Source organism: Penicillium coprophilum (assembly GCF_028826855.1).
Source record: "Penicillium coprophilum strain IBT 35676 chromosome Unknown utg000006l_segment0_segment0, whole genome shotgun sequence".
Lineage (NCBI taxonomy): Eukaryota > Fungi > Ascomycota > Eurotiomycetes > Eurotiales > Aspergillaceae > Penicillium > Penicillium coprophilum.
Window position 1 is genome coordinate 3,678,012 of NW_026622725.1, and position 27,197 is coordinate 3,705,208.

Below are 27,197 nucleotides of genomic sequence, written 5' to 3' on the forward strand. Positions count from 1 at the left end.
TTCTTTGGACTCTAGTGGACTTGAAATGGAGGATCTACTTGGTCGTATTTCGGTTATTTATGTGATATAGGGCTACCCGGATGGTTGCACTTGGAAATCTTGTGTATTATCTTGATTAATGTCAAATAAATGTATCAAATTCAGTTTTGATACAATATCACTTCATGCTTACAGATATAGTGTGTGAGCCTTTGATTAATCACGCTCAGCTATTGTCGGATAAGATTGGAAGTGTTTAGACAGAATGCCATATCCCAACTTCTGGAGACTGAAGTACTAACTGAGACAGTTATTCTGGGGGAAGTGTTGAGAATCAAAGGAATGGATAGCAAGGAAGCTCTAAACAGATTATATTATGAACAGATTTCTTTGTCGGCCGTTGAAAATTCTGTACTGAGTATATACACAATACTAGATCACACGCTAGGTTGCACTTTTGAGAATAGATAGTTCTGATTATAGGTTATTTTTATTCTGCTTCTATATTCACATTAACACATCCTTCCCAACCCATATCAAAAGTCACGAGTGAACACAGAATTCTATCAAATAAACTAGGGTATCATTTCGAACACGTAGAACAAAGGTCTCCTGAGATCTGAAATCCCTATCACCCGCGACCATTTCTAGACTATAATGTAGCGAAATTAGCAGCTAGTCAATTGAGTAGTACATCAAAAGCAGAACCTTACCTGTCTAGAAGCCATTTTTCCCCTCGAGGCTCGTCTCTTCCACCCTTTCATACCAATAGTTATGAAAATAACACCATTCCAAAACCCACGCAGGGACCCCAACGTACTCACCGACAGAAGAAGGGAGTAGTTTCCATGTCTATGATGCACAAATTCGGCGATACGGTTAATAGTAGGTGCAATCCATGTTGCTAACATCGCGAGGAAGAAAAGCGATGGCATGATCACGTATTGCCTGAGCGACACACGCCTTTGAGTCGGCGTCCGAATAACCGCCTGAAATTGCGTGGATGGTGTCGGACGCTGGGACGTGTTTTGCTTCGTGCTATCGTTTGTTGTAGTAGATTCTGGGGCGAACTCGGTCCGATAATTCGCTTCCATAGTTGTGGTCGTGACGCTGTTGGTCGAGTTGTCGGAGGTCAGGGCGATACGATCGTCATCACTCAATTTGAACTCATCGCGGACTCTAGTTATCTCGATACCGATGAGACAATATAGTATTAGAACGATGACTATTATCAGCCTGTTGCATGACCATTAGAAGAGTCCAGTAGTCAAGTAGGCGAATAGAAGCGAACTCACCATACGGGTGCATAGTAAAATATTATGCGCAAGATCATCCAACTGCGAGATATTGAGCACCAAATCTATGGAAGTTCGGTTAATTCCAAGGCATTTTCAATTTCAAGTCGATTGAAAAATACTCACAGTTTCGTCACCATATATAGAACCTTTTTCATGGCTGTGGATAAAGAGGAAGACAAAGGCAGGTATAAACGAGAGAGTCGTAATAAAACCGATGTATTTGACTTCGAGCTTGCGCAAAGATTGAGTATCAAAATGATAGAAGACAACCAAGTATGTATCCAAGGCCATTGCAAATGTCCAGAGCACGTCAGCTACTGGGAACCTTTTCTCTCTTTTGGTCAGCATTGCCCCAAAAAATATCTGCAAATGCCCACGACATACATCTGAAGAGCAAAGCCTTGGAATTGACATAGCGACGAAGTGTCTCCAGCTGCTGGTCCACTAGTGGATATCATCGTAGCGACAGAGTCGAGCAGGTTATAGAAGGCATTGAAAAATATTATACGATGAATAGGACTCCGGAAGTGTCGCGAAAGGGAAAAGGCACCGATGATTGTGAATGAACCTAAAATAGAGAGATCTGAAGAGACTCGCCCTGCAATGGCGATCCCCTTAAGCTCCTCAGGAGAGTGTGACATGGCAATAGACCATCACGAAGGAGATAATTACAAGAACTGTCAAGTCGCACCCTTTTTGAGTCGAAGATTAAGTTTGCGTCGTTGCGATGAGTATTCTTTGACCTGAATGACGTGATTTTACTTCTAGAGACTCGATGAATTCAATTTGATGCCAAAAGGTTGACAATTACATTATAAGAGCTATGCAGCAGAAAATGCTATCTCCGGGGCCTTTGGTCCCCAATAGCCTCATCGTGCTTGATAATGGGGATGGAGCGGTGCTCCCAGAACAATGTGATAGCCCAGACCCTAATTTTCAGCCAATGACCAATTTTTCGAGGATTAAGCACGTTATGCGCCATATAATTAAACAAATTGCGAGCTAGAAAAGTCCGGGATTTAAACAAACAACGCCCTTACCGCGAGTCTGGATGATCTCCCTTCAGATCTCCCTTCACCTTTGGAAGTAGTACACCGCAGTTCGCACAATAGAGGCTGCCCGGAGAATTTATTCACTCAGATCATCACATCTTCTAGACCGAATAAGCTGAGACAGTCTACAATTCGGATATAACACATATCTATATTGAACCTAGTTCCATTCACTATGGGAATTCTGTCGACGGTTGATGCCGAAACGTGTGGCTGCTTCCCCTTTTGATCCGATCGGGATTCTCCGATATTGGACCCACAAAGATCTTGACCAAACTGTTTTCGATCGAATCCAATTTTAGCCTACTTGCATTTTATTGTTCGTTTCATATTATGTCCTATATCGCTCAGGTTTCAGCCCCTTACAGAGTGTCTGTAGTGAATTCACGCGTCGTCTTTGCTCCTAGATATCTGGATTCATCTCATAAAATAATATATAGCCGCTGGTGCGGCTTTGTGATTCTTCTGAGTGGTCTTGATCTTCCCATGTGGTCTTCTAGCATAGCATGTCAAGACGCATATTTTAAGACATCCATCCTATGATCGACAGCAGAAAGAAAGTAGGCAGAGACTTGATTGGGAAAATGACTTTTCCGTGTATGATCGCAATGCAGACCACAGTTTGATTCAGGGAACAATTTCGTTGGAAGAGGCGTAGAAACGATTCGGAAACCCCGGTCTCAAGCACAAGGCTTAGCTAGCCGGAGCTCGCAATCGAGATAGTGCAGCGAGAGTGTGTAACAGAGGCATGATTTCATTGCTGTCCATTTCTCTTTTCCCTATCCGACAACTGGCTTGTAGATATTCGACTCGGCCCACAACAATTCCTTGCCCATCACGCCAAGATTCACTAGATGTTGACGAACCAACTGGTGGCCGCATCATGGCTGCCGGAGGAAATGAAATGATCAGCCTTGCTGATCCCTCATGGAATTGGTATGTGACCACTCTATAGCTATTGGGGGATAATCTAATAATCCATTCTGGCCTAACTCTTAGCATCCGGGCAAGGGTAACGACATATCTTTATAAAAGAGTGAGGTAACCTTTGTCCGTCCCATTGGTATAGTCAGTATATCTTCGGCCTCTGATTTTAATTTCCTAATTTTCAGCCCCCAGTGGACCCCTTAAAATGATATGTTATTGCTGAAAGGGGGAAAGGTATGTTTCGAGAATGATGCAACAAGCTACCTAGCGCTTTCTAACGCCTGATATGAGCCAACACAACGATGATACTAGGGTTGCTAGTCAATTTTCTGCCTTGGTGAATGACTCACCCTCTCTCGATGATGATATTACTTAATAGCCTTTAAGTACCTTATCAATGGCAGATTCTCTCAGTACCCCCATCACCAGCATTTGGGACCGAGATTGCATATTATCAATCAACAACCGGCCGACCATCTCGGTTTACTTCCAGTAGACGAGCAGGAATATGAAAGAACATGGGATACACAAGTTCCGAGCCGCATTCATTACCAAATTGGAGTTACTTTGAATAGCCAGGCTGTAACAAAGAACATGGAGCAAGACCTCTCGGTAGCAATTCAAACAAGAAAGCTGAACACCTTTTCTCCCCCAGCGGCAAAATTATTTGCACGTTTCACACTCTCAGTCAATTATCTGATATTTACCTTTCTTCTGAACAAATATGTGACCAACTTGTCATAATGACATTTTATGTCCGCATATTCCTATTTCTAGGTCCACCCGAGCTGAACGGTCATCATTGACATACGTCGGCCGGCTAACATTCTCGTAGCTAACATTCCAGCCTGCTGATCCAATAGTTTCTAGCGTACGGAGTACTCGGCTGCCTGCCATCCATCAAAATATGCATCGCATGAAAAAGCCATATGGCTCTTCTAACTTTTCAGCCGCATTAAAAATTGATGTAGTAGTATAAATCCCAATGTATGATTCATAGTTAGTAGAAAATCATCTATTTCTTTTCACACTATAATGGAACGGTGCATCACCGTGACACCTGGTTCCATGGTGCATTGTTTGCCTCCTTACAGTAGAAGGCAGTTGGTTGTTTGAATCCCCCTTCTGGCCTGCAGAAATTCCTGGTCGATCCCCAAAACGAGTTTTTTCAGGCGGGCAATATGCGAAACTGATTGAGGTAGCATGACCGCATGATTGCGATTGAATTCTTGCTATGGACTAGTCAACTAAGGGCGCGTTGGCCCAAGACGGAAGGGCCCAAGACGGAAGTATGTATTCTGTCTCACAGCCCTACTCCCATTTCCTTTGCCTGTACGCTCGACTACGAGGGCACTCTGTGACGAATGAAGAGTCAGGTTTGGCGGTGTACATCGTCATCCATCGTGTTCAAGCGGGGTATGCATAGATGACTTGGATAATGGAGGTAGAGAGCCTGATCGAAGGTTTGATAAACGGGCAAATTCCTTCATTCTGGGAGGTCCTGTACACCGGTAAAATCATTTTTTACTCCGTAGAGAGGATTATCACCAAAAGCTCCTTTGTTGAGAAATTCGCGTGGTCACGGGTGCTGAGGGAGGTCATCCGAGAGGACTCGGACGATATTATGCAAGGCGCCTTGCGCTGGTTATATATATAATGTAGCATGTCAGTGTCTTGTAAGGCATACTCAATAATTGCTCTAATGATAATCACCCTCCGCTCCACACATGTATATTTCCCCTACATATTCGATTACAATTAGATTACATAAGCTCCACAACGGTTGGGGGGTGGATACAGCGCCACCTGGTGCGAGGTCTTTTGATGCAAAGGACATGCAGCGACGGTGATCTGTCACTTGTGCTGATTGGACACAAGAGAAACCTGCGGGTGGCGGCCTGACAATCCAAGACATGGAATGGGTGCAATGTCTTAGGTTATTAGGCCTCCCGGATGTACTCCATAGATGCATCATCAGTACTACCTGTGACCTAAGTAGCAGACCTATATAAATACCCCCCAATTTGTTTCCATCCTAGTGGGAGATAAGACTAGTGAAGTTGTTCTTACAAAGCAAAAAGTGAAATATCAACCATGAAGACCTCCCTAGTTGCAGTTACTGCCCTCCTCGGCCTGGTATCGGCCCAGAATGCCATTGTGCACAACAACTGTGGCACCACCGTGTATGTGCAGTCGTTCCCTTACGATGGTAGCGACCCCGGCCCCCTCACCACCCTTCCTACCGGGGAGACCTTTTCCGAGGAATTCAGAGGATCTGGCTCGGTACGTTACTCTGTCCTATCTGCGTGGCATTTGATACAGCAAGGGAAACTAACTACAGATGCAATATACAGACCGTCAAGATTGATAAGGGGAGGGCGCTAGAACACCCTCTCTTCTTTGGCTATTCGGTTTCGTCTAGCCCGGACTACGTCCACTGTGAGTGCACCTAATCTATCTTCTAGCTAGAATCATTTTACTAACCATGTTTTTTTTTTTTTTTTTCAAAGATGAGCTGAGCACGGAGTGGGGCAACCCATTCGCAGCGGATCATAATTCGCTTAGTCCCGGGGATGGTTGTCAGGCCTTTGACTGTGCCGCTGATGATGCTGCTTGCTATAGTACCCCAGACCAAAAGAAGGTCTATGAGTGCCCCCAGCCAGTCACGCTGACCGCGAGCCTGTGTCTGTAATTTTGTCACCTACACTGTGTACCGTTGCACTGCGGATTGTGTTGGGGTCGTAGGAAAATATCTTTATTTTCTGTACTTATTTAAAGCTGTCATAACCCGTCTCGAAGCTACATAGTGATAATAAGACAGGCATTTGTCGTGACATTTGTACTACGTGGGAGACCATAAATCATAATTCTAGAGATTAAAACCCCATAGCCACAACGATAGTAGCAAGATAAATATCTAGTCCGCGGCTGAGGTATGTTATTTGGAGCTGGTTCATGATCTCCCTGGACATGAACCAATATCACTAGTTGAAATAGGTATTTTGAAATCTTTTATTTTGTTGCTTTACTACCTAGATAAAATCGCTCTCAACTATATGTTGCTTTACTACCTAGATGAAATTGCTCTCAACTATATGTGTCACATATGTCCGCTACCAATATGACAGCACCTAGCCTGAGACTAGCAAAACGCCGCGTCAGAAGGAATTTAAAAGGACCGTTCTAGATATCGACGGACCTAAACTTTTTCACCATTAAATCAAATATACAGATTTGGCTGATGAGCAGTCTACTGACGACTGTATAAGAAAGGAAAATTCTAGTGAGTGCTATTTGTATTCATCTCAGGTGTAGTTCATAGTCGTCACTAGCTTAGGATGTTCTTTTCCAGCTCTAACCAGAATTATGAAGGCATTTGAGCAATCAATCATCTCCGCTTAGCTTGAGCAGACGCTGCACACAAAATCCCGATAGCCCTGGATCAATCCAAATTTGACAAAGCGCGGCCCACCCTCAAGGGCTCGGATGAGCCTGATCCACAGCTGGGCAGCAGACGAGGACCCGGGGAGTAAAATAGCTGCCCTATCAAACTCTGAGTCTTTTTTTCCTCTCTTTTTTGAATTAAGCGAAAAGCCTCATTGTGGAAAACGCTAGTTTATTAGCCAACGACAAGATGTGGATTGTAAATTAACCTTTTTTAAGTAGCTGCTTGTTTGATATGCCTAGGATCTGCGCGACTCAGAGAAGAATGAGTTATGCACAAAGTACAAGCAAGAATAGATTGTTCTTCCTAGATTCAAATATTTCCATTTTCAAAGATTTCACGTTGCGCCACGAAGTTTCCAATGTCACATTTTTCAGTGAATAATATTTCATATGACAGCAATGGCATTGATACCCCCATTGTATCCGACCCCAAAGTGCCAATTTACGACAATAGAGAGATAGGGAAAACGAGCGATATAGAGAATGCTGTGGGCCAACTCGATGAGATTCACGAATTCAAACAGGGCCTCCATCAGCGACACATCCAAATGATTGCTCTCGCCGGCACTGTGGGGACGGGTATTTTTCTCAGTTCGGGCCGAGCCATTGTGGAAGCTGGACCATTGGGTGCTTTCTTGGCATATACAATTATTGGTGCGACTGTTTCAAGTGTCGTCTTTGGAGTTGGTGAGATGGGAGCCCTAGTGCCTCTCAATGGTGGTGTTATTCGATATGCAGAGATCTTCTGTGATCCCGCGCTAGCGTTCGCTAACGGATGGAATCAAGTATATTCCTACATTGTGTCGATTCCGTCTGAAATTGTCGCTGCGGCAGTTATCATTGAATTCTGGGTTACGGTAAACAATGCGATATGGATCACCGTGCTTGGTTTCCTCATGCTTTCAACTGCATTTGTCTTTGTTCGCGTATATGGAGAGCTTGAGTTTGGATTTTCTATCCTCAAGATCATGCTCATTATAGGCATCAATGTAATGGCTCTGGTGATTCCGCCCTCCAGGAATGTGTATACTTTCTGTGCTAATTTATTTTGATAGGTGATTACTTGTGGCGGAGCCCCGAATAAATCGGCCATCGGATTCGCCTACTGGAAAGCTCCTTATGGGCCTTTTGTCCAGTACTTGGGGGTGAGCGGCTCTCTTGGTCGGTTTTTAGGATTTTGGAAAACTTTCGATAACGCTCTCTTCGCTTACTCTGGCATTGAAAACTTCACTCTCGCTGCAGCCGAGACTCGAAACCCTCGTCATGCTATCCCCATGGCCGCCAGACGTATCTTCATCCGCATTTTGCTCTTCTACGTAATCACAATCTTCATGGTCGGTCTAATTGTCTCATCTGCGGATTCAAATCTTCTGGGCTCGTCGGGAACAGCCTCACAGTCCCCTTTTGTTATCGCAGCCCACCATGCTGGCATCAAGGTGGTTCCATCGATTATCAATGCTGTTGTTCTCACCTCAGCATGGTCCTCTGGAAACAGCAATATCTTGGGTGGTTCTCGAATCCTGTACGGTATGGCAACCCAGGGTCATGCACCTGCTGTTTTCAAACGTATCAACCGCTTCGGTATCCCTTATGTCGCTGTCGCGCTCTATGGCATTTTTATGGCTCTTGGATACATGACTATCTCCAGCTCAGCCAGTACGGCATTTACATGGCTACAAAACCTCGTCTCCATCTCGACTCTAGTGAACTTGATCTGCATCTGTATTGTCTATCTTAGATTCTATTATGGATGCAAGACGCAGGGAATTGACCGCCACAAGGAGCTCCCGTGGGCATCACCTTTCCAGCCATACATAACTTGGATCTCGTTGTTCGTGTATATTGTTCTTTTCTTCACCGGTGGGTTTACGACATTTATGCGTGGTCATTGGAGTACTGAAACCTTCGTGTCGACATATTTCAACCTGCCCTTTATCGTGATTGTGTATCTTGCCTACAAATTCTGTGCAGGGACGAGGATCATCCCGCTGGCCGAACTTCCAATTCGGCCTTTCATCGAAAGCTGGTACAAGAATCCCGAGCCGGAGCCCAGGCCGAAGCGCGGCCTTAGGAAGCTCAATATTTTGTGGTCATAATTTGCACTATATTGGAGAATTAGATAATGTGATATGTTCTTATGTTAGAACCATAACATTTCGCGATGAAAATGAAGCTCAAAGGGGCCGTGGGGGTTTGGTCAACGAGAGCGCCTGAGAGCCGAACGCCGGCGCGCCTGACTTTAGGGCTTTCGCCGCTGGTGTGGGACCCGACTTCACGCATCAAAAACAACATTTGTATTGTCGTGTTACTCTAGTTGTTATTATCGGGAATTTCGGATAGACAAAGCATGAAAGTAGAAGTGTATAGAGATCTCGCATTGACTCATGCGGTATTCGGGATGCCGATACAAAATAGGTGAGTCAATCGGGCTCCAGGACTGGCTTAGCGCTGCCGACAATTTTGCTTTATATTGTGTTCACGATATCCTCAACACTGAAAAACAAAACACCAGAGAATAAGACACGTGCAGAATGACTCTACCCCAACAACCAGTCTACGTGATCGTCCCATCAACGGGGCCCTCAACTGAAAGCGACCGACTCCTCCTTCGCCCAATTACCGACGCCGATGCCGCAGCACTTTTTGCCATTCGTTCCCGGCCCGAAGTGACAGAAATGAAGTCAGTACACACAAGTATCACCTATGGATGAGGACCATTCACTTACTAACTATATATCAGCTCTCCAAATACACCATTCAAATCAATCGAAGAAACCCGTGATTGGATGGCAACCAAAGTATTCACAAGTGGTCCATCCGATATCATCGGCCGTTCATTTAATTATGCCATTGTGGACAAATCAATTTCGAAAACAGAGGAGCAAGTCATTGGATCCCTCAGTTTCAACCAGGTAGACCCTTTCCCTGAGATTGGATACGCAGTGCATCCATCTTGTTGGGGGAAAGGGTATGCAACCGAAGCCTTGCAATTGATGTTGAAGATGTGGTGGAATCTTGCGCGTCGAACAATTGACGGTGAAGATGCTTGTGCAGCAGAGGCTGAGAAGGCCTTTGCTCTTTGCGAAAAGAGGAACACTGGGAGCCGCCGTGTACTAGAAAAGTGTGGCTTCAATATCGTGGGGGATTTCCAAGAGGAGGGAGATGACCTTTTTATATTTGCGTTAAAGCGGCCATGAATTCAGAGAGAGAACTAAACCTGGCAAGTCTATTGAAAAAACTACATGTACATTTCCAGGGAGACGTCTGAGTGAATGTATTATATTGAGAATAAATTGATCGGTCAAATATGTATGAATGGCAGGTCAAAGAATCGGATTCCGCTCTCACGCTGATTATGATATTATGTAGTTAATAAATAATCTCACTGACTCGCTTTCGCTGCTTCCAAAATCACATCAGCTGCCTTCTCGCCCACTAAGAAAGTGGAAACAGCAGTGAACGTTCCGGGGATACGGGGGTACACAGATGCATCCACAACACGAAGTCCCGAGACGCCACGAACTTGGAATTTAGAATTCAAAACAGCCATGGGATCGTCATCAGTTCCAATGGGGCATGTGCAGGAAGCGTGGTGACCCCAAGCCGTATTCTTGATGTAATCATGCACCTGCTCATCAGTCTGGACATCATCGCCAGGGAGGATCTCAGACACATCAACCAATTGACGATCAAAGGCGCCGCGCGCAAGACGAATAGCCTCAGTGATGGCTTGCAAATCCTTTCCATAGTCACCAGAGCCAGTGTCAAAGTAGTTGAAAACAATCTCGGGCATATCGAGCGGATCGGCAGAGCGGAGCATCACAGATCCAGCGGTGTTACGAGGGTGGGCTTTCAAAACCGCCCAAGTGAACCAGTCATGGTGGGCGGTGATATTGATACTGTATTGTGGGAAATATCCGCGGAAGTTGAGAGGCCCGCCGAACACGAACACGTCGAAGCTGTCATCCGCAGTGACGGTACTCTTGTAGTACATCGCAGCTGCGAATCCATTTGACGAATAGACACCGTGGTCGCCGAGGACTGGCTTCTTCCAGCGATCAAGACAAGGATCGCTATCACCATTATCAAAGGTGCATCCCTTGAGAGCGGCGAGGTCCTTAGGGACTTGACCTTGTACTGCAATCTCGTAGTGATCTTGCAGGTTCGTGCCCACACCGGGAAGGTTAGAGATAACCTTGATTCCAAACTTTTGGAGCTCCTCTCCTGGCCCAATACCGCTGAGCTTCAGGATCTGAGGGGAGTTATACACGCCACCAGCGACGATAACTTCACGAGAAGCCGCTGCTGAGCCAGGCGTTCCCTTGCCCGCGGTCTTGGAGCGGGGACTGGCGCTGTATAGATATTTGCCGTCTAGGAACTCGACGCCTGTAGCGCGGGGAGGTGTGACAGTCTCGTCAAAGGTGACTTTGGTCACATGGCAATTCATACGGATGTCAAGTGGGAACTTCTTAGACCCGTCGGCGTTCTTTGCATCCCTAACGGCCGTCAAGAACTCGCGGGGGCCGTTACGAGAGCTTTCATCGGACGCCACAGGGACTTGATAGTATCCAGGTTTGGTGTCGCGGCTGCTTGCGGCCGAGTTTGCGTCTCCTGCGAGGAGGGTGCCGAGATTGAAAATTGACTTGGTCGTATTACCCAGAGAAAATGCCCCACCAAGTAGCAGGCTTAGAAGTTGTGGATCTTTCAAAACAATGCTTAGTGGTGCGGTCTCGGTGCTCAACCAACCGTCGTAGCCGTGGCCCTTGAGCAATGGAAGTAGGTAGCGGTTGTTCTCCATACGCTTAAAGTACTTGCGCATATTTTCGGGTGACCATGAGCCATCTCCGGTGAGTGTGGCGAGGTATTCGAAGTCAGACTCATGAGGATAGATGGTAACCAGAGCATTGTGTGCCGTGCAGCCACCAAGTGTTCCAGTACGGGGGTAAAGAGTGCCTTTCATTGTGGAACCCGCGGGTGGGTTCAATCCCGTGTACTCTTTGCCATCGGGAGTTTCATATGTCGTCTTGAAGTCGAGCTTTTGCCGAGCTTCATCGGCGTAGTGCTTGACGTAAAAGTTCCATGCCATAGTTTCATCCTCAGAAGCTTTGGCGGAGAAAGCTGGGACGGTGTAGTTCAAATTCGCTCCCTGGTCATCTCCAGCTTCAATTAGAAGCGTGCTATGACCTGCTAATGCGAGTCGCGCCGCTAAGGGACCACCTCCTGCCCCAGAACCAACCACGATGTATTCATAGCCCGATAATTCAACGGCCTTGACGATGGCAGAAAGTGCGGCCACGCCGAAAAGGCGACCAAAAAGCATTATGAATATAGCGCTATGAGACCAAGTCAAATGAGCGTAACCTGTTTACTCTGGGTGCTAGGCCTCATTATCTTTATATCCCGCCCCCCTTGTTGGTGCTGGGTAAATCCTTAGCTCAATGTCATGCTAAAAGTGGAATCAATAGTCAGGCGAGATCAAGTTCTTGACGATCGCTGATCTCAAGTATTGCATTTGTATCTCATTGGTAGTGGCTGGCTGACTCCACTAAAAAAGCACCCCACGCAGGGGTCTGTGTTCACGCTATGCATCCCCGCGACGATGATCACACTTTGTTCATTGATTTTAAAGCAATGGTACATGTCAATGGCTGTCATCAAACGGTTGTCGCGGGATGACTCCATATCGGGATTGACATGATTACCGAGTATGGGGCCTACACATATTTCGAGATAAAGTGAAGTCACACGACAGGATCCTAGGCATTCTTCCATAGCACTTTAAACCAATCACCTGGTGCATATGCAGCTGATATGAACAATGCACATGGGTGTACGGCGTAGAATTGTGCTTAAACAAAACCTATTCCTATTGATTTTGAAGTTGAAAGCTTGCGTTGATATATCTCTAAGATGGCGCAGACAGTGACGCGAGGTTCCACTATAGGGGCTTGTAGTCTAATAGGACATGGAGATCATGAGGAATATACGGAGTACAACATACATACCTCGGCTATATTTTTTTCCTTCACATTTGCTGCATCTGGCTATGATCCAAGCCACTACAGAAGCCACTGCCATGCTCTAAATTCTCCGTCGTGCAGCTGCATATTTGTGGTCCAATCGAAAATTCGACAGGTCGCGCGGTATTGCCTTTGAAGTGCTCATATATTAATCACTCTGATAAATACTCCGTACATGCTTGCACTAGTAACTAAATCGCGCCACCACAAGTTCCCCATGAAGCCGGGGTCCTACGGAAATTAGGATCGACAAATGCGCAACCCCTTTCTTGTCACAAAATAAGCACTTGTCTGTCCCTACTCCGTACTTGAACAGTACATGTAGAACATATTGCATCGGGTCGAGATGGGAGTCTGAAAAAGGGAGTCGGCGCAGTTTTGTCGAACCTTTCAGGATTCCAGAATTATTCTTGGAGCAGTTCTTCCATGCTTGACCCACTTCGCCTTGGAATTGACCCTTGGCGCTGCAGAACAGGATTTTGTGTCAGAATCATTCATATCCGAAGCAGTATCATTGGACAAATAGCACATTGTGCATTAAGAGCATCAGCTCAAGCGGGGCCACAATCGGCACAGCCAGTACTAGAACAGCTCGCCTTGCTTCATTTATTATCAACCGGACGAGCCCGCTTCACAAAGCCTATTGTAGTGAACCAGTCCGGAGGGCAGTCTGTCGCTGCAGTCCCAATACGAAATAAATACATCAATCGAGACTTGCACCGACTATATCAAAAGCAGTCGCGTATACTCTGTACTCCGCGCTCAGTATCTCTATGCCGTCATCCGTGCGGGTTCGTAATGGTGCCCTAGTCGCAAGGCCGATATACACAATGTGAGATGGTTCCAGTCACAATTATTGCTTAATCGCATGAAGGTAAGCGACAACCTTGTCGCTAAAAATGTTGTCACGGCGAAGTTGATTGGCAGATTCGACAATCCATGTCTGGCAATCTCTCTGAATCACTTTTCTACCTGGTTTGGACTAAAACATCCCGAATTAGCCTACATTGAGGCAACAAAGCGCCACGTATAGTTCCTCGTAAGTTTGGCTTTGAGGAAAACTTCATGGCATGCATTCTAGGAGTCGGGTTAGAAATGCAGCTGCATTAGACTCACCCCGTCACTGACTGTGCTCAGACTTTTTCCTGGAGCTTGAATCTCATTGACACTCTTCTCGAACCGACAGACAGGCGTATTATCGATTTTGTATTCCCCGTCATTGAGCATTGCATTCTCATCAAAGTACTCTTCGTCGACCCATTGCAGTGAAACCCTGGTTGAAGGAACGTCGTCGGTTGTTTGCAGGTTTTCACTCCGCTTAATCTCGAACTCAAAGCCATTTCTCACATTGCCGGTCGCGTGTATCTTTACGCCTATGTCAGGGTCGGCGTGCGACCGAACAAAGTATGCCCAATGATCTTTGAAGGGCGACCCGTTCCAAATTAGTAACTCGACCATGAAAGCCCCAGTGGGACCTATCAGGGGCACCGCAGGCTTGGAATCCGGGGATGTGGGACTGTTCATAGCCGGTGAAGAAGCGGAGTAATAACCCCGGACACAAGAAAAGAAAGCGAAAACTGGAGTCTTTAATTTCTGTTTGATTTTTTGCGGTGAAAGACGATGGTTCAAAGTGGCCACGGATGTTGTTTTGCGGCTGCCTGTGACCTGTGGATGCCTGTCGCTTGCCTTGGGTACCAGGCCTCAACTTTGATGCAGCTGGACATCGCCCCTTGGACATCGCATGGGACTACGAAAACTCCCAATAACTAAGCATTTTCTGTTAGCTCTTCCGCCTCGCTCATCACAAGGCACATCCAAAATGCCTTGACCAATTCTAACAACCTACATTTGCCGTGTCCAGCTTATTCAAAAGAGGCCACTAGCCTCTACATTGCCCAAACGAACCGAGCTTCGATCAATGGGGCCTCTAGCTAAATCCACACCCTCTTCCATTGCCCACAACTATCTCCAGGCTGAAATTCTAGGGTCGATGACGAAGCACGAACCAAACGTCGCAAATTGTGGCTCGAATCACACTTGTGCATACGCTCATAATGCCGAACTTCAGCGTGGCGAACTTATATCTCCATGGAGGCTTATTCTTTCATTGGGCACCTCACTCAATGGAGCCACAGACATGCACAATGCGAGCAGGAGTTAGTGCATGGCTTCGGATTTACTTGCTATAACTCCGGTGTTAAGGTCCAATCTCCGTCTATGCCCCGGCCATCTCCATTTGGTTCCAGAGCTGTCGTGAATTATTATAAAATAGCACCAGCGCAACCTGTCATACAGAATCTCGGATCCATTCTATAAACCATTTCTTTCGGCATGTCCACGAAACCCATAACACGAGTCGCCATTGTTGGAGTAGGTCTACCGCATCATAGCCTGCCGTTTGTCCGGCCACCTTCGAGACGTAACTGCTGACTGTAAATAGGCCACCGGTCGCATCGGCGGAGCCTTTGCCCAGTCGCTCTTGCAAACTGGCCAGCATACAGTTACAGCCCTCACCCGTGAAGGCAGTCAGGGAAAACTTCCCGATGGAGTTCAAGCCGTCCGAGTTAATTACGATGATGAGCACTCACTTATCAAAGCTCTGAATGGCCAACATCTTCTTGTCATTACTCTGAGCGTCCGAGCGCCTGAAGACCTTCATGGTAGGATTACAGCAGCCGCCGGAAAAGCCGGGGTCCCCTACATCATGCCCAATGCGTACGGGTACCCCATTAGTCCCGATAGCGGGAAGGATGAGGATCCAGTTCGAACGAGCGCTCTAAGTCGAATAAACGAGGCCCAAAATGGTGTCTCGTCCTCGTTGATCCTGCCGTGCGGTTTCTGGTATGAATGGAGCCTGGCATGCGGCGAACAATGGTTTGGTTTTACGATTAAAGATCGAAAAGTGACCTTTTTTGACGACGGCGCTCGAATCCTTAGCGTCAGCACATGGGACCAATGTGGTCGCGCGCTGGCCGCTCTCGTTAGCCTGCCAGAGTCAGGATCAACCCCTGCGCTTGCAGATTTTAAGAACAAGGAAGTCCGGATCAATAGCTTCCGCGTCTCGCAACGCGATATGCTTGACAGTCTGCATCGTGTTCTAGGAACCACAGACTCTGATTGGGAGATCAGTCATGAGAGTGTCGCTAAGCGTCTTGCGGATGGGGCTGAGGAGTTGGCGAAGGGTGATTTTAGAGGCTTTGCCAAAATGCTATATGGAAGGGTATTCTCACCGACTAACGAGATGGGCGATTTCGCAGGGACGATGGAATTGGCAAATGATATATTAGGACTGCCTAAAGAGGAATTGGATGAAGCGACTCAGAGGGTAGTTGATATGGTAGCTGGAGGGTGGACCCCGTTTCCTGGGATGTAATTGTCATCTAATTTCTAACGCTGATCTAAGTACGGAGTAGAGAGTACTATAGATCAGTTGCAAGAATGTGTCGACGTTTTGCAAATGACTCAGACTCTGTACTTATCTACTGAATTCAACATTGTCGTAAACCTGATACTTATTACTAGCAAAGAAAAAATACATTTCTTGGTAAATATTTATGTACACTTCTATTTTAATGTAACGTTCAAAGGAATGCAGCCTTGCTATAGCGCTATATGCGAGAGTGCCCCCCACCTCCTACCCCGAATGGCATGAGAAACATCATGAAGTAATCGCAACGGCCATGTCGAGCGAACGGTTAACATTTTTTTTTGGCCAGATTGCTGTTTTCTCTGTTCTATTCTGCACTTCTCAGATTAGAAGTCTTTGTAATCGACGTCTCGGTCATCTGGATGAGGAGGATATTACAACAAAAGAATGCCATGTAGATCTCCATGGCACTGTTCTGAACAGCTGGTATTCATCTGATTTCGCTCTCTGGCTTCTTGAATATCAAGCTCCTGTCAATGACGTCATCGGGCTGTCCCTCTTATCGATATTCCAATCTTCACCTCTCCACAGTTTCCAAACCCATTCTTTTCCACTCTGCTACTAACTTGTAGACTACGCTATGTCCGAAAAGATCAAAGAGGCAGTCCTCGCCGAGGCCAAAAACACCCAAGCCGTTGCTTATGATGTGATCACGTCTGGCGCATACTTGTACCCATTCAAGGTAAGTAGCTATGCCCTTCAAAGGGCTTGCTTTCTGACCCTCTCTAACTACAAATATGGCTTTTCTCAGGGAATTGTCTACTTTGCCACCCACAAAGACCTCTGGCGTCCCTTTATCTCTCGTGCCGGTCGAACCATTACGTTAGGGCTGGGCGTGACGACCATCATGTTCTTCTTCACTTATGTGCCACAGATGGCCATCATGGCCTTCACCAGTGGCCCATTGGCTGCTATTTCCGCCGCAATTCTCGTTCTTGGCGAAAGTTCTACCATCACAAATGTCCTCTCACGCTCATTCTTCGTCGAGGATGCCCTGATTGACACTTTCGATGGCACCCTGGTCGCGCGTGACCAAGAGCCACTTGTATCACAAGGCCGCCAGATCAAACCCCGATCGGGAGGAAAAGATGCGATGGCTAGACTGGGTAAGATTGTCACTCGGCCTCTCGCGAAGCTGAATCCAAAGGCACTGCTGCGATCGTTGCTTTATCTCCCTCTGAACCTCATTCCTGTGGTCGGGACGGTGCTGTATATCTTTATGCAAGGGAAAAGAACAGGACCAGTTCTTCATGCAAGATATTTCCAGCTCAAAGGCTGGGACTCTACGACGCGCGACCAGTGGGTGAAGGACAACCAGGGCGCGTACACTGGGTATGTAAACTCCATCTCGCTTTCTTTTTCTTCCTGGGTGCCGCCAGTCAAATGCTGACTGAAAGAGTATCTTCAGACTTGGAATCGCAGCGTTTGTCTTGGAAATGGTACCATTTGCTTCGATTGCGTTTTCCTTTACGAACACTGTTGGCGCGGCTCTCTGGGCTGCGGATTTGGAGAAGGCAAACAAGTAGCTAGTTGACTATATGCAGCAATATCAACTCACCGTGAAACGTCTCAAGCCCAGAGTTTGGATTCAGTCGTGGCGCTGCTTATTTAAACCGGTTTTTTTAAAAAATGAAAGCAAGCTATCGTCCTGGTTTTATTTTACTTCCTTGATTTAGGGCTGTGGATCGCAAAGTCATACATACATCTTGGTATCGTCTACTCGTTGTCAATGATTGGTTCCGAGACGGCGCACCCATGGTCGTCCAAAGCTTGGCAAAGCTTCGTCTCGAGAGCATTTTCCTTGCTGTGATTTGAGTATGCCACCAAATGCATTACCGGTATGTTCATGTTAAGAATGATGGAAAATTGATTAACATGAACTACCCATCCCGGCACAAGGCATGGGAACCTGCCGATTGAGACAAAGAGTACCTAATTTATCACTTTCTGGAGGAGCATGTTGAGCCAACCACAGACACAGACAGGGAATCGATTCGATACGGAATGCTGGACTGAATGTCTATTTGACAGAGTAACTCCGTGAGAGTGCCTAGCAGAGCCAAATACCGAGCTCAATACTCTCCATAGTCCTCCCAATCCTCCTCACGGTCTTCAATGTTCAAAACGTCTTCAATAAACCGGGTCAAAGAGTCCAAGAAGACTCCATCTCGCGGGACATGATGAGCTCCTTCAAAAAAGTACAAAGTAGTATTTGTACTCGAATCACGCAGTCTCAGTGACTCGGATTCAGCGACCATCACGTCAATACTGGCAATAGCAAGGAAGATTGGGGTCTCAATCTTCGGATTGTATATGTTCTGATAGAAAGGGTGCCCCAGGGCAAAACCGCAGACGGCAACCACAAACTTTAGAGGGGGTGGTTGGTCTACGAGGGAGTAAAGGTCAGTCACCGGGATACAAATTGAGCCTCTTCAATGCCAATGATGTTTTCCCAACTTACGTTGAATTGGAAAGTTGCGATCGAGTGTCTTTTCTCCAAAAGAGAAGCGACTACAGCAGCCATAGCCGCACCCATCGAAAATCCCATGATCCCGAGGAATGGCCCATTTTCATCAAGATAACGGAGGATATCATGGACGGATTTGTCCAAACCCAGGACAAGATCGTCCGTAGTACTTCCATGTGCCCACGTCCACATGAGATTGATTTCTTCCGGGTGCTGATCAAGTTTTGTCGGCAACTTACTCGAAGGATAATGGAACTCAACCTTTTCAATGGGCGGTGTAGTTGGATCCTGCTGTAGAGCTTTGATCACAGTGTCTCTTACTTGTGGCATCAGAAATTCGGTCTTGCATTGGAGCATCTGTCCGGACTGGCCATTTCCTACAGGCAGGAGGTCACCGAGTCAGATCAACACATAACATCTGTAGAAACCAGGGGTACGTACCATGTAGCATCAAAATCTTTGGTTCTGATGATCCGGCCGGTTGGTATGTTGTACTCGAGGGCATGTTGAAATCTTGGCTGATAGAGTGACTTTGAAATCTAGGAACTGAGAGATTTGCTTTGTATCTATCTCGGCCTTTTGATATCTGAGCAGCCCTTCAGCTTATAAACCCATGCTTGAAACACTAGTCGATGGCTATGGGATATTGGACGATCAGGGCTGGGTTGCTCAACATTACTATGCAAGCCGGCGCCAGATTTACTGCAAGATGCATAAACAAAGGCTGCATCAGGCTACACAAAAGAACCGGATTAAGAATTCCTCAATATGTCAACAATCAGTGTTGGCTCTACTCACTTAATAGCAGGGCCACTCGTGTTACCCAAGTGTATACAATGGCCAATAAGGAATCAACTAATTCTATGTAGCCAGTACATTTGCACCCTCTAGGAGAATTGCACTTGACTTCCAACCTTGAGCATAAACGCACTAACAGCACATACTATGTCGGAGATGACCAAAGAAAATAAGGCCTGACGTAGCAATTATTTTGCCTTGGACGGCGTAATAGTGCAATGTACGTGCAGCGAATGACTTTAAATCATTCTCTCGCAAGGTGAGGTCTTGCTCCTATCGTGATAATCCCTCAATTCAATCCTTGCGTTCGATTGGAGTAACACTCAAGAAAATTGCGAGTGGCCTGCTTGAGTGTGTGCAATGCTCAACCGAGTTACATGTGTGGCTGATACGCCATATCTGGAGTTGTATAGGAGGCATTTTCTGCTTATTATCTGCCCGGTATAAGAGCCGGAGTTACACTCAGAATTGCATGGTAACACAGTTTAACTCGCAACAGGCGAAGTTGGTCCTCGTGGCGAATTAAATCCGAAGATACCGATTTCCCGATCTGACTCGATGCGAGTAGAATTAGGCTGTCTAGCTCAATCACGCTTGAACGAGGGGTTTCAAACCATCGGATGGAATCAATTCGTCCTTGAGGCTTTCCGGTATCGGAGAGAGCCACATTGGGACCGGGCACGATGAAGAACGAGGGAATAAATAGCGTAGTACAATGCTTGATATACTAATCCCTACACCCTATATGTACATGAACGGAGAAGTCCGGTGGTCCACAATGCTTAAGTCCGTATATCTCCGTTGTTTTTGAGCCGCGAGCTCGCCGGCTACCGACGCCGGAACGCGCAGTTGGTGAAAACCGGAAGGCTCGGCCGGGATCTTCGAAAGTGCATTGTACCCAAGAAAGAAAGTCGATTTGTATTGTTCAATATGCCCACATGCGCATGTGACCGATTCATGCAGCTTGTTCAGCAGATGTCTTCCCTAGAACCTTCTCAAATTCAACAAAGCAGAGATCATCTGGCAACACCAGATCTGCGAACTTCTCACGAGGAAAGGGTGTCGTTTCGCCCGTCTTTTTATATCCGCAACGCGAATACCACTGGAGAAGTGACTGGCGACACGAAAGGGCATCTAACCCTGCTATTGTAACACCCCAAGTCCGTTGACAATAGTCTTCAGCGTATTCCAAAAGCTGCCGCCCAATGCCGCCGCGCTGTTGGCTCGTATCGACGGCGAGTCTGAAGAGACGAGCGTAATTTGCGTCGCGCTTGGAAGTTCCGATTGCGCCGACAAGGGTGTTTTGAGTGTCCATTGCCATTAGCATGACACTGTCCGGTTTGTTGATTACATCGACAATTTCTTGGATATGCGGGCGAAAGCCAGACACCAGACCTAGATTATCCGTCCAGTCCTTTCTGCTGTCTGTGGTGCGGAATGCAGTTTCAACCAACTGGTGAAGTTGGGCGGCGTCCTCTTCGGTCGCGACGCGAAAACTGAGCGCGTTCATTTTTGGCCAGAGAGATGTTCGGATTGTTGGATATCAAATTTTGTGAACCGTGTAGTCTAACAGGAAGATATTGGCAATTAAATATCTTTCACCTGACCCGCAGATGGAGATACAAGTCATGTCGTAGGAAGGGCGCGATGTTGGCAGAAAATCCCGCATAGGGCGTGAGATTTGCGAGGTGTCGCGCTTCTCTTCCAAAAGGCCATTCACGAAAATAAGATCAAGTCATCTCAGATGGATGAAATGGTGAAAAATTCACCAAGAAAGCTATTGTCTCAAAACAAACAAAAATCTGTGTCAGCAACGCATGGTACCTAGGTTAACTCAATGGGAACGTCTGAGCCCGATCAAGCCCAGTGTTCTATAGAGAGTCAAAGATAGTGTAATGACAAGGAAAACACATTAGTATTGATGGGACACGAGGGCCAAGAGAATCATTGAACTGCATCGAGGGAGAAGGATGCCGACCGTGGGATCCATGAAAAAGCGCCCATATCAGACGCTTGGACCACACTCCCTAGTTGTGGCTCTCTTTTCCTCACATCGCCAACATCTCAACCTCTACCATGACGACAGCAGCAATATTCGGCTGCACGGGAGCAGTCGGCTCTCAGATTCTGGCTACACTCCTCGCCACAGACGCATTCTCAACGGTGAAGACTATCTCTAGAAGACTCCCAAATGTACAGTCAGCTAAGCTGCAAACACTCGAGGAAAGCGACACCTCAAAATGGGGTGGCATGATCTCATCTCTTGCTCCCAAGGCGTCGGTGGTTTTCAATGCGGTCGGTACTACCACGGCGACAGCAGGAAGCATCAAGAATCAGTGGAAGATCGATCATGATTTATGTATTGAGAATGCGCGAGCTGCCAAGGCGGCGGGGGTGAAGACGTATGTTTTCATTTCCAGTGGAGGGACCAGAAGTCTTCTCTGGGGATGGGTTCCATATTCGAAGATGAAGGTTGGCGTCGAGGATGCTATCAAGGAGCTTGGTTTTGATAATGCTGTCATTCTGAGACCGGGGATGATTATTGGGAGGGAGGAATCCAAGTCTTTTCTTCTAGAAAAGTTTGTGGAAGGTCTTCAGAAACTGGGACAGGGCGTACAGGATAAAGTTGGTATGGATGTCCTAATTAATACTTGAATGTTTTCGAGGATTTAGGGCTAATTCAGGGTGAGCAGGTCAAAATCAAACAACTATTGGTAGAGCAGCTGTAGCAGCTGCTCGTATGGCTGAAGAGGGCAAAGCCCCGTCAAACTATTGGGTTCTGGAGCAGGCTGATGTTGTTAGACTTGGTAGAGACGACTGGAAGGAGTAAGACGCGTTAGAGATTCTGAAGATATGGTGCGTTTTTCTTTAATATAGGAATCCTGTAACTGTATAGAACGATGTGATAAGATAGATAAAAAATCGTAAATGGCAAAATCATCTGTTTATGTACATTGTCCACTAGCCAAGAAAAGACATGTCATTTCGCATGGTATCAGTAATCATCAAGTAAAAGTAAACATGACATGACGACTCGTTAATTAGTATATTAGAGGATAAAAAGGTAGAAAGAGAAAGACCGAGGTGTGAAAGAGCCAAGGACGCCCGGGGGAGACGTCGAGGCCTGGGCAATGCGGCCGTGCCAAGAGGGCGAACATGAGAAACCCCGAGGAGCCAAATGAAGACTTGGCGAGGAAACCTATCTTTCATTGTGAAAAAAGAGTTTGATCACACCCAGCGATCCAACCCTGCCAGGGGTTGTGACTGGAGGGTTGACCGCAAGCGGCGATTTGCACGCATGCGTACCAAGACCGATTCCGCATTTGATCACACTCAGGACGTTGCAAAATCATCAACATATCCAAGCAATTCCCTCTGGTCATCACAAATGCGGGCGTATTCCAGCAGAAGTCGATAGGTGTAGATTTCCATGTCCTCCCGTCGGAGGACCTTCTCACCCCAATTTTTTCCAGCGAGGGCAATCTTGCGAGCTGCCTTGTCACGGCCGCCAAGGAAATAAGCCAAAATTCCATAGATATCCATGTAGGTGGTATCCATGGGAACGAAGTGTACCCAAGGGATCAGTCGGGAGTCGTGCCACTCATTGTAGATAGTGGCTTTGATGGGGAGAGAAGTGGACAACATGAATCCGCGATATCGGCCACTGAAGGAGTTCCCGTCAAGATCGGGCAGGTATTTGTAGTTGTACATCTCCTTCATTGGCATACCAGGTGCGATCTCAAAGTATGGATCGAGATACGGACAAGTCGGGTCCGTTTCATTATAAGGCGTGCAAACCAGGTGGTTGAAGCCCGTGTCGGTATGCTCTGACAGAAGTTGCGGAATAAATCCATTGTCGCTCAACTTATAGTTGGCATAGTTTGGGAGTCTGAAGTTGATACCGTGGCTTTGGTTCTTCTCCGCCTGAGTGACTGATGTCGCGTTCATCATCGACATGAATCGGTGTCGCTGGAAACCGGTCCAGTTGGGCTCTCGAGCCCGGCCTCCAGTAGCAGCGCCTCGCCAAATAGCTTTGTTTTCTTTCGATTCCCAGCGACCGCCGTGCTCTGTCTCCCCACCAGAATAATGGTCGTTCTGTGCCCAGTACATCGCTGGAGGAAAGAGAATCTCGTTGTTCATGGGAAGCTTGGACCCGCCAAACAATGGCATTAGATTGTGCGATGTTGAAACAGAGATTGGCTCAAGAAAGGTTCCGTGCAAGACTTGCATCTCTGGGCGCACACAGGGGTCCTTGGCCAGCGTATAGTTTGACACATAGCCGTGGTAGGACATTCTTTCGAAGTTGTCATATTCCCACGGAGGACTGCTGAAGTTTACCATGGGAAGGTTGCTGCTGCGTGCAGGACTTCCCGGTGGACAGCCAACCTGAGCCATCTCCCAGTAACCTCCCTCGCCGGGAACTGCGAACTGGGGATCATAAGGTTCCAAGTTGTCTCGATCTGAGTCGGTCAAGGACATGTATTCGGAAATAACATAGCTCGGCTCCGTCATAACACGATCTGTCTGCTCCTTTTGCACGTACTCGTTGATTGTCTCCCAGGGAACAACGAGCCGGGTCTCATCCATGACATTGATTGGCATATCCAGATCTGGAAGGACACCCTCTAATTTCGCGACCAGGTCGTACCATGAGTCCATCCAATTTCTTGGTTCATCGGTTTTCAAAATTGCGGTTTTATTGCGAACCGTGATACGGGTCGGGATGCTTTTCGCTTGTCGACGCAATTGCTTCGGCTCGAGAGCCCAGTATGGAGTGAGATCATGATAGATCTGATCGAAGAATTCTTCAATGATCAATGAGTCTTTTGACTTTGCGAATTCGTACCATTCTCCAAATCCAGGAGGTGGATGTCTTCCGCGCCGTGCTCGGTATTGTTCTGCAGCGGTCTGAAGGTCGTGGGCTTGTGTTTCCAAGAGTTCATGTAAATCAGTCTGTGCGGTATCGATCAGAGCATCGATAGGGTGGCTGCCGTTGTAGCCATTGCCTGCATAGAATCTCGGCACCGAGAGGTCCTCATGGCTGGGCAAGATCCAGATCAGGCACAGGATGAAGAAGACTGCGAGTACCGCGACTCGGCCTGCGCGTGAATTGAATGTCGTCATCATAAATGGCATCCTGAAGACGGGCATCTTCCCGGTAGTCGAGTTTGTATTCTGGTGATCGCAAGCTAGAATTCCGGTGCGATCATACCTTTTAGGTTTCCAGTGGGGTATGGGATGGTCAGGGTCGGTATCAGGGCATAGGGACTTCGCTCAATCATATTCAAAGGGTGGAAAGAAAGGAGAAAGACCCCGGAAGAAAGTTCAAGCTTATCGACCTGGATACTCACTAGACTCAAATAGGACATCAGGTCTACGTGGGTCCAGAGTCTCGGTTGCTTTGATAGAGATCGTCCTACCAGTGGAGACCCTGTTCGCTCCCTTATTTTTTTCATTGATCTTATTTCATCCTTTCGACATGTTTTACAATACAGGGTGCCATTAACAGAAAAATCTAGAGGAATAGGATGATAACACCAGTATATATCAGTATACTGACTTACCGTGCTAACACCATTGGGCCCGATTTCCTTTGCCAGGTGTGGTTGGGCCTACGGTTAGATGACCTCATCACCTTGGGACCAAATTTCATCGTCACTTTCCCGGTTTTGCTTTTTTTTTTTCCCACAAATTTTCATTCTCATTTGGGCGTGGTACCTGGCCTTTTGGTTCCTTGGAGGTTTTAATTGATTTCCGCCCACATGTGGAAAGTTGTGTGAAAGTCAATGGAAGAAAGTTGGACCCTTGGAACCGTTGGAAAATCTTGCCGCAGCCACTATATATGGCCTAAGGCAGTGTCTATCTCTCCAACCAATCTATAGAGTTAGAGTGAAGTGTTGTCCAATACGATCAACGGTTGCAATCTTATCATTTCTTTCAGAGCCAGCCTTGCTGCCAACAGCTAATGCAACTCGCCTGCCGTCTGAGTCTTGGATCCATTTTAAGGGACCGGGAGGCAGAGATCTCGATGAATTTGAATTCAGAAGCTGCTGGATACTGTTGTCGAGATCTGGCAGCATTCCATGGGCAAAGGAAAATTCACCACCGAACTTGGTTGGGATATTGGAATCGTCGATGTACTCTCTGAGGGTAGGCAGAACCTCCGATTTCAGAAGCACTTCAATCTTTTCTGCAGTATAAGGGTCGACCCAGCCCTTGAGATACTTCCAGACCGTGCTATAATACGAGGGCGCATTACATACCTGTTGTGATCGTTAGCAGTCTTCAACGGGTGCAATCCCATCAGGCCAAGTAAATCAGTAACCTACAAAAACACGTTGGATAGTCTCTGGGTAACAAGTGGACAACAACCAACTGATCTCCTGGGCGAAGAATCGCAATTTCCATGCTTGCTTTAAGCTCAGATTCGATGCGTCCACAACATAGATCGCATTGGTGACTGGGAGCAAAGGATTTGGCCTGTCCGTCATCATCGAGCAAAGAGGAAGAATGAACCGAATGAGATTGTCATGGTACACAGAAGCCAATTGCAACATGTCCGGATTTGGCGGTTCAATTTTCCCTGACTGGGAATACACCCAGCGACTAGTCTTGCGCGTTGTGTCCCAGCGTGCAAGGGCATCTTTGTCAAGTCGATCCAGGTCGAACATGCAAATGGGTCGCCCTTGTTTGTCTCTACGGCCAGTCCAGTGGGGGTACTAGCATGGATATGTCAGTGTATACCTAGACTCTTGAAACCAGCTAGCACTCACAATTTGACGAGCTTGCTCGAAATCAGCAATGTCGACTAGATCGTACAGCCTGAGAATATCCTTCTCTTCGCGAAATTCACATGCCTCCTGGAACTGCTTGAGAGCCTTATCCGGGTCAAATTGACGGGCCACTAGAAATCGTCTGATGGGGTCAGCACCTTTAGCAAAGAACTGATTTCGTATACCACGCACAAAAGGGTTGGCGGATCTGATAGCCCGTCGCACAGGTCCCGGCTTTCTAGACTATCGGGCCGAGACAAAAGCCCCTTTTCTTGACAAGATTGAATGAATAGTTTGAATGAAGCATCATGCTCAGGCGAAATGCCAATAATGGGGTGACTAACGCTCATTGGGAAGGTAATCCAAAGAGATCAGGATTTGAACAAGATGTATAAATGGAGTTGGAGGGCTATTAACGACCCAGGCGACAATATAAAGTTGATGCGAACCTGTTACGCGACTACGATGATCTGCATGCTGACGGAATACCCCGCGGAGGATATCCAACCCGACTGGGTCAATTGGGCATCGGCTCCTAGCAGGGCGGTAGTCTCCCACATCGCTTTTCAGTCATACGAATTGCCTGCCAGTTGAGTTGAGAATTGGCCCGAAAACTCGAACAATTTGGCGTAAATATCAACATATCCACTCAATTCGGCTATCGTCAGGCCATGTGCCACCAGTGCCCCCCCCGTAGAAGCCGGCAGTTTGTATTCGCAATGTCACTGCTTGAATTCATTCAGATCACTAGGGGCCACGAATCTATGGATACTCTCTATAGGTGACGACTATACCTCGTTTCATTCTTCATGTCTGTCAAATCGATCGTTGGATTCTTGCTTCAGGTCACTGGGCTGTCTGACCTTAGCTTCTTTGACACAAGGAGCCTTTCCCACCCACTCACTCCTCCTCCATTTTCCCACTCGCCTCTTCAATTGACTGATATCATCTATTCTATCACATCTTCACCTATTCCAACTCAAGCCACGTTTTGGTCCAAACCAAGCCT

The 27,197-nt window shown here is 46.9% G+C and overlaps 13 protein-coding genes across 13 annotated transcripts; 6 read left to right on the forward strand and 7 right to left on the reverse strand.

Moving 5' to 3' along the window:
* Nucleotides 1–610: 610 nt before the first annotated feature.
* gprI (putative cAMP receptor (Car4)) lies at nucleotides 611–1,918 on the reverse strand (the record flags this gene model as incomplete). Its single annotated transcript, XM_056681507.1, has 5 exons — nucleotides 611–631; nucleotides 804–1,215; nucleotides 1,275–1,339; nucleotides 1,401–1,611; nucleotides 1,662–1,918. 5 exons carry the CDS (start codon nucleotides 1,916–1,918, stop codon nucleotides 611–613), a joined length of 966 nt encoding a protein of 321 aa, XP_056528889.1.
* A 3,432-nt stretch (nucleotides 1,919–5,350) lies between these two features.
* On the forward strand, nucleotides 5,351–5,948 carry N7500_010370 (uncharacterized protein; the record flags this gene model as incomplete). The annotated part of the gene is made up of 3 exons (XM_056681508.1): nucleotides 5,351–5,539; nucleotides 5,611–5,695; nucleotides 5,767–5,948. The coding sequence occupies 3 exons, from the start codon at nucleotides 5,351–5,353 to the stop codon at nucleotides 5,946–5,948; spliced, it is 456 nt and encodes a 151-aa protein (XP_056528890.1).
* A 1,114-nt stretch (nucleotides 5,949–7,062) lies between these two features.
* N7500_010371 (Amino acid/polyamine transporter I) lies at nucleotides 7,063–8,799 on the forward strand (the record flags this gene model as incomplete). Its single annotated transcript, XM_056681509.1, has 2 exons — nucleotides 7,063–7,704; nucleotides 7,759–8,799. 2 exons carry the CDS (start codon nucleotides 7,063–7,065, stop codon nucleotides 8,797–8,799), a joined length of 1,683 nt encoding a protein of 560 aa, XP_056528891.1.
* Nucleotides 8,800–9,234: 435 nt separating this feature from the next.
* Nucleotides 9,235–9,900, forward strand: N7500_010372 (GNAT family N-acetyltransferase; the record flags this gene model as incomplete). Its single annotated transcript, XM_056681510.1, has 2 exons — nucleotides 9,235–9,383; nucleotides 9,444–9,900. 2 exons carry the CDS (start codon nucleotides 9,235–9,237, stop codon nucleotides 9,898–9,900), a joined length of 606 nt encoding a protein of 201 aa, XP_056528892.1.
* A 185-nt stretch (nucleotides 9,901–10,085) lies between these two features.
* On the reverse strand, nucleotides 10,086–12,023 carry N7500_010373 (GMC family oxidoreductase; the record flags this gene model as incomplete). The annotated part of the gene is made up of 1 exon (XM_056681511.1): nucleotides 10,086–12,023. One exon carries the CDS (start codon nucleotides 12,021–12,023, stop codon nucleotides 10,086–10,088), a length of 1,938 nt encoding a protein of 645 aa, XP_056528893.1.
* Nucleotides 12,024–13,576: 1,553 nt separating this feature from the next.
* On the reverse strand, nucleotides 13,577–14,247 carry N7500_010374 (uncharacterized protein; the record flags this gene model as incomplete). Its single annotated transcript, XM_056681512.1, has 2 exons — nucleotides 13,577–13,705; nucleotides 13,840–14,247. The coding sequence occupies 2 exons, from the start codon at nucleotides 14,245–14,247 to the stop codon at nucleotides 13,577–13,579; spliced, it is 537 nt and encodes a 178-aa protein (XP_056528894.1).
* Nucleotides 14,248–15,054: 807 nt separating this feature from the next.
* Nucleotides 15,055–16,096, forward strand: N7500_010375 (uncharacterized protein; the record flags this gene model as incomplete). Its single annotated transcript, XM_056681513.1, has 2 exons — nucleotides 15,055–15,093; nucleotides 15,164–16,096. 2 exons carry the CDS (start codon nucleotides 15,055–15,057, stop codon nucleotides 16,094–16,096), a joined length of 972 nt encoding a protein of 323 aa, XP_056528895.1.
* A 634-nt stretch (nucleotides 16,097–16,730) lies between these two features.
* Nucleotides 16,731–17,676, forward strand: N7500_010376 (uncharacterized protein; the record flags this gene model as incomplete). Its single annotated transcript, XM_056681514.1, has 3 exons — nucleotides 16,731–16,832; nucleotides 16,902–17,482; nucleotides 17,559–17,676. 3 exons carry the CDS (start codon nucleotides 16,731–16,733, stop codon nucleotides 17,674–17,676), a joined length of 801 nt encoding a protein of 266 aa, XP_056528896.1.
* Nucleotides 17,677–18,222: 546 nt separating this feature from the next.
* Nucleotides 18,223–19,122, reverse strand: N7500_010377 (Serine hydrolase FSH; the record flags this gene model as incomplete). Its single annotated transcript, XM_056681515.1, has 3 exons — nucleotides 18,223–18,516; nucleotides 18,612–18,994; nucleotides 19,059–19,122. 3 exons carry the CDS (start codon nucleotides 19,120–19,122, stop codon nucleotides 18,223–18,225), a joined length of 741 nt encoding a protein of 246 aa, XP_056528897.1.
* A 1,248-nt stretch (nucleotides 19,123–20,370) lies between these two features.
* On the reverse strand, nucleotides 20,371–20,925 carry N7500_010378 (GNAT family N-acetyltransferase; the record flags this gene model as incomplete). Its single annotated transcript, XM_056681516.1, has 1 exon — nucleotides 20,371–20,925. One exon carries the CDS (start codon nucleotides 20,923–20,925, stop codon nucleotides 20,371–20,373), a length of 555 nt encoding a protein of 184 aa, XP_056528898.1.
* A 566-nt stretch (nucleotides 20,926–21,491) lies between these two features.
* Nucleotides 21,492–22,245, forward strand: N7500_010379 (uncharacterized protein; the record flags this gene model as incomplete). Its single annotated transcript, XM_056681517.1, has 2 exons — nucleotides 21,492–22,044; nucleotides 22,109–22,245. 2 exons carry the CDS (start codon nucleotides 21,492–21,494, stop codon nucleotides 22,243–22,245), a joined length of 690 nt encoding a protein of 229 aa, XP_056528899.1.
* A 503-nt stretch (nucleotides 22,246–22,748) lies between these two features.
* On the reverse strand, nucleotides 22,749–24,551 carry N7500_010380 (Lipopolysaccharide-modifying protein; the record flags this gene model as incomplete). Its single annotated transcript, XM_056681518.1, has 1 exon — nucleotides 22,749–24,551. The coding sequence occupies one exon, from the start codon at nucleotides 24,549–24,551 to the stop codon at nucleotides 22,749–22,751; it is 1,803 nt and encodes a 600-aa protein (XP_056528900.1).
* A 740-nt stretch (nucleotides 24,552–25,291) lies between these two features.
* N7500_010381 (SEC14 family lipid-binding protein) lies at nucleotides 25,292–26,538 on the reverse strand (the record flags this gene model as incomplete). The annotated part of the gene is made up of 4 exons (XM_056681519.1): nucleotides 25,292–25,678; nucleotides 25,745–26,134; nucleotides 26,189–26,330; nucleotides 26,381–26,538. The coding sequence occupies 4 exons, from the start codon at nucleotides 26,536–26,538 to the stop codon at nucleotides 25,292–25,294; spliced, it is 1,077 nt and encodes a 358-aa protein (XP_056528901.1).
* Nucleotides 26,539–27,197: the final 659 nt, after the last annotated feature.